This window comes from Haplochromis burtoni, unplaced genomic scaffold, assembly GCF_018398535.1.
Source record: "Haplochromis burtoni strain Fernald_Lab_line unplaced genomic scaffold, NCSU_Asbu1 Contig_388, whole genome shotgun sequence".
NCBI lineage: Eukaryota > Metazoa > Chordata > Actinopteri > Cichliformes > Cichlidae > Haplochromis > Haplochromis burtoni.
Window position 1 is genome coordinate 543,060 of NW_024582749.1, and position 2,343 is coordinate 545,402.

Below are 2,343 nucleotides of genomic sequence, written 5' to 3' on the forward strand. Positions count from 1 at the left end.
TTTTTTAGAAAACCTGTCATTCCTTTGCTAAAGTTTTGCACTTTAATGAGTTATACTTTCTATAAATGATCTGTTAGTGCAATGAGTACAATCTGGGAGCACAGACAGCATGTAGTAATGTAGTGCTGAACTTACAGTACAGATGTTATTGAATCTATTTGTACTTTTGTCTTACCTGGTTCAGCTGCTCCTGATCAATACCAAAGTTTGTTTGTGTTTCCTTTTACAAACGAGAGCTTCAAGTAGACTTACTGTAATGATTAAAGCCTTTAAATAAACTGATTCCTTCATGTTAGCTTCAGAAGTCCTTCAGTGTGAGTATTTAACAGGATTTAGTTTCACACAGTTCATTGCAAATTGTTCTTATGTAAACTGTTTGTTTTCTTTGTCATATTTGAGTGAAGATTTAAAAAAGGCAGTTTTTATATTTCAAAAGTCACATTACATTTCATCCAGTCAATAAAAACATTCCACAACTTCAAACTCCAATGACTTTATTATTGATTAGATCATTTACAGTGTGTACACATGAAGCTAAATATTTCTGTTTACTTATATCACTCTGCATCTTAGCCTCCTCCCATCAAACCCACACAGGGATAAATGCACATGATTAGCCAAAGTGCCTGCTGTGTGCTGGATAAAGTCTGTAAACAGGCCCTAGATGAGGTTCAGGAGTCTATTTGAAGCATGCTGAAAGGTTACTTTAACACAAAAAAATGTCGAATACCCCAGCTGTGAAGCAATGCATTCAATACCAGTAGATAGAGACAAAAACTTTAAAATAGAAGGCAGGATAAGAAAACTACATTAGACTCAAACCGCAGAACAGAATAACAGCATTAAAATAAAAAACTTCACAATATATTTAAAAAAAACTTACAATTCATTTCATTCAGACAATAAAAACGTTCCAAATCTTCAAACTCCAATGACTTTATCATTGATTAGATAATTTACAGTGTACACATGAAACTAAAGATGTTTGATACAACAGCTTGGGTGTTGGTTACATAAGTTCACAAAGCACTGCTATACTTAGAGGGGAAGAAATAGGCCTTCCACAAGAACAGGTTGATTGGGAAGACTTAGAATAAAAAGACCCTCCATAACGGTATCCATCCCTAGACTCATTATAAATCTTCCCACATGAGCATTTCCATTGATTCTGATATTGTTGCTGGACTTGGTATCCCATTCCATATAGTGGTGGATGTGCCGCATTGGAGTACACTTCATTTTCTAAACCGTCGAGACGAACAAAAGGCTTGAGGTCTGAGCTGGTAGAGCTGATTTTTATTGTGAGTATGTTTACTTTCTGGTGCTGCCCGATCCTGGTGAAAAATGACAATGACGATGGAAAGTTCCACACAACTTCCACTATTTGTGGTCTGTTCATCTGTGGTTCCACATTTCCACCTGGAGTGTTGATCACTTGTTTGGAAACTGCTGGCTTATAATGCTGTCGGGGCCTTTGAGTTGCCTGGCTTCGAAACTCCTTTTTAGGTTGAGTTTCATTAATATCCAAACTAGACTTTCTTGTGACAGAGGTGAGCTGATTATCTTTGTAGCATAGGCCATAGACATGTCCGTCTATCATATTGGTAGCATAAGTGCCATCACATAAACCGATGGCCCAATAACAGTCTTTGGAAAAGCTGATCACCCATCTCTTAAAGTCAGGAATAGGAAGTGTACTCTTAATGAAGAACATGTGGGAAGAATAAAGTGCCGTCCAATCAGTGCACAAAACCTTCCTCTTGTCAGTGGAAAGTAACACATCATGTTCCGGAGACTGTGGCTCAAAGATCAGGTGTGAATCAGTGGGAACAAGCTCCTGGTTGTGTTCGGGATCAACCAGAGTCAGCAATGATCCCCAGAACTGAGACGCCTGACTCACCATCTTCTCCCCATTCTGTCTTATCTCCTCAACCAGTTTGTCCCGATGGCTGCCCGGCTCCAGCCCTTTTTTCAGATCGACAGTCTTGGCCTTTTCCACATCCTGATGCACCTGAGAATACATCTGCAGGAATCTGAAGGTGTCCTTCTCCTTCTGTGCTGCTTCCAGGCTGCTCTTGCTTGCTTTGATGGGCTCCAGGCGAGCAGAGACTGAGCTCTGGACGCTGGTCAGAGAGATGTCACGTAGCTTAGTCACAGCCTCAATCAGACGCACACTGCAGCGACCCAGCTTCTCTCTTTCACTCTTCTCCCACTTTTCCAGACTCACATTCTCATCGTCTGTTTTCTCCTGTAAGATCAGCTGCTCAGCTTTCAGCTTCTCCAGGAGCTCTTTGTGGGCTGTGGAGAAGGTCTTCATATTGTGTAGGCGGTGCTGGTCCTCAA

At 40.6% G+C, this 2,343-nt stretch overlaps 1 protein-coding gene across 1 annotated transcript in view; it reads right to left on the minus strand.

Annotated features, from left to right (window-relative positions):
* Positions 1-6: 6 nt before the first annotated feature.
* Positions 7-2,343, minus strand: part of LOC106633719 (tripartite motif-containing protein 16) — a gene marked incomplete in the record, with an annotated part of 3,420 nt that continues 1,083 nt past the window's right edge. The window contains 1 exon segment of the mRNA XM_014340810.2: positions 7-2,343. Coding sequence (XP_014196296.2) covers positions 1,010-2,343 — 1,334 coding nt within the window.